Below are 2,358 nucleotides of genomic sequence, written 5' to 3' on the forward strand. Positions count from 1 at the left end.
AGTAAGACTAAGACACGGTTAGTGACTCTCCCTGATGAGCTGAAGATGGATGGATGGATGAGTGGATGGAATTAAAACTAAAAAAAAACATATTCTGCACACACCATACTGAAGGCCAATGGTAATGAAATCCATCTGAGCCATTATCTGTGTAGGCGATTCTCTCCTGTTCTCCCTTGCCCACTTACCTTTTGTCCTTGGGTAAGCTGTAGTCATCACAGTCACAGGCATCAGCATGAGCCTGCGGCAGAGCGTCTCTCCAGCCTAACACATTATGTTTTGGCGTTTTGGGTCCCTGTGTTGTGCTCCTTTGAGTCTGACTCCCTGACAAATAGGGAAAAAAATGCCATGAGAAACGCACAGGTTTGAGCAGAGCTTGTGGTAGAGCCATTGTTGGTGAGTGAGAGCAGGGGGCTGGCCTCACCTGAGGTGCTGTTGCTGCCTTGGTCTGAGCTCTGGTGTGAGCCTGCTGTGCTGTAATTGTGGGGCTGACTGTAGCCCATGTTTTTGGGGTGCATCACTGACTCACTTCCCTGCAGATCTTGAGACAAAGAGGGAAAAAATCATTGAATTTCCACAACAATAATCCTGTTGTGTATTGAAGTGTTCAATGAAAACATGCATCATAACTTCAGTATTTTTATTATGGTATCAAAACCAAGAAACCCTGATCTGGCAGTGATTGTTTACTGACCCAAAGCATTAAGCACAGTTACATGAGAAATGCTGTATGGATGAATGGTGTAGAGTAGGTACTATTAGATTTTACTTCACAATATAACAATAATAATAATAATAATAATTCCCTAATGCAGGGGTGTCAGGTCAGTTGTAAATGGAACACTGTATAGGTCATTTGGTACCGGGCCACAGTGGGACACACTGAAAAAATGTACTTCATATTTACTAATTTACTTAATTAAAAGAAAATCCAGTCATTTCCATTTACTTACATTATTTAAAGATAATCTGGGAATTTTAAAATAATAGGTCATTCAGACTGATTAGTTAGAATAGATTTTTTTTTTTGAAAATCTAATGATCCTTCAATGGTACTGCTCTGTATTTGCAGGTGGTACTGGCTGTCCAGTCCTTGGAACCAAAAAGGTTGGGGACCACTGGTATAAATGTAAGTACTCCATAACAGACTAATACATGTTTCTGCGTTACTTATTATTTGATCTATGATAAAAACATTTAATTTCTCAGGTAAAAAAACTCTACTGCATGGACTTTACTAATTGCTTTTTTTTGTGGCCAGACAAAATGATTTGACCGGCCGCATTTGGCCCCTGGGCCTTGAGTTTGACACGTATACCCTAAGGGTAAAAAGCATGTCAATCTAAACACACTTACCTTTGTGCATCATGCTCTGCTTTATTAAATTGTACTGCATCTGTGCCGCCATCTCCTTTGGAATCGGCGGAGGGACAGGGGGCTTCCAGAACGGCATGTCCAGAGGGTCGTCCTGGGCTCCGCCAGAGGAGGCTTTGTTCTTGATGCTAACCTGGATTAGCTGCGTGGTGGCGTATGGAATGGGCTCATACGTGTCTGCCGAGTCTCTGCCCTGACTGGCGTAGCACATGTTGGCGTTGTTAAAGATCTTGATGTCGTTAAGTTTGTTCGACAGGTTCACGTCACTGTAGACGGCTGACCCAGGAGGAAGCTGGCCCAACTGTTTGTTTTCTGCATGGTTTCCATAGTTGGCAATGCAGTCAGCTGTGGTTTTGGACACAAACACAGAAATTTGTGGAAATGTTCGCTCTTCATCTCAACATTACATGTGTACATATTCCTGTATCGCCCTTTAATAATAGCATGTAGCTCATTCGCTTCATTTGGTCGAGATACTGACATAACAGTAATTATTTTTCAAAGTTGCCCAGTCAAAGTTACATGAAATCAACCAATTTCCAGTAAGAGCCTTCTTACTTAGTGTTTGGTCAGCTTGGATATGACAAGAAAATCACTTATGCTGAGGTCGGACTACTGCTAAAGTCAACCTCTATGATGAAATGGATGAAGCTGCAGACAATAATTAGACCTGATAATATTTGTGCAAATATTTTTTCCTCCACTGTGCAAAAAAAAAACAAACTTTAAAGAATAAATATGCTATAATTTCTTATAATATATAATATTCTTATAATATATAATGCAAAGCATGGGTCTCAACAAGGGCCAATATATTTGTTAGTATTTGAAATTATAATTTTAATATATAATAATATAGGCCCCCTCCTTGAACCGCAACCTTAACGTGGTGGAGGGGTTTGAGTATCCGAATGAACCTAGGAGCTATGTTGTCGGGGGCTTAATGCCCCTGGTAGGGTCTCCCAAGGCAAACAGGTCCTAGGC

The 2,358-nt window shown here is 41.0% G+C and overlaps 1 protein-coding gene across 8 annotated transcripts in view; it reads right to left on the bottom strand.

Moving 5' to 3' along the window:
• Positions 1–2,358, bottom strand: part of LOC103394758 (roundabout homolog 1-like) — a 76,906-nt gene that overhangs the window by 8,605 nt on the left and 65,943 nt on the right. For all 8 annotated transcript variants that reach the window (XM_025065557.1, XM_017041910.2, XM_017041909.2 and 5 more), the window contains 3 exons: positions 1,357–1,719; positions 425–541; positions 189–324 (listed from right to left, as the gene is read on the bottom strand). In XM_025065557.1, coding sequence (XP_024921325.1) covers positions 189–324; positions 425–541; positions 1,357–1,719 — 616 coding nt within the window. The remainder of the gene's footprint in view (positions 1–188; positions 325–424; positions 542–1,356; positions 1,720–2,358) is intronic.

This window comes from Cynoglossus semilaevis, chromosome 19, assembly GCF_000523025.1.
Source record: "Cynoglossus semilaevis isolate Cse_v1.0 chromosome 19, Cse_v1.0, whole genome shotgun sequence".
NCBI lineage: Eukaryota > Metazoa > Chordata > Actinopteri > Pleuronectiformes > Cynoglossidae > Cynoglossus > Cynoglossus semilaevis.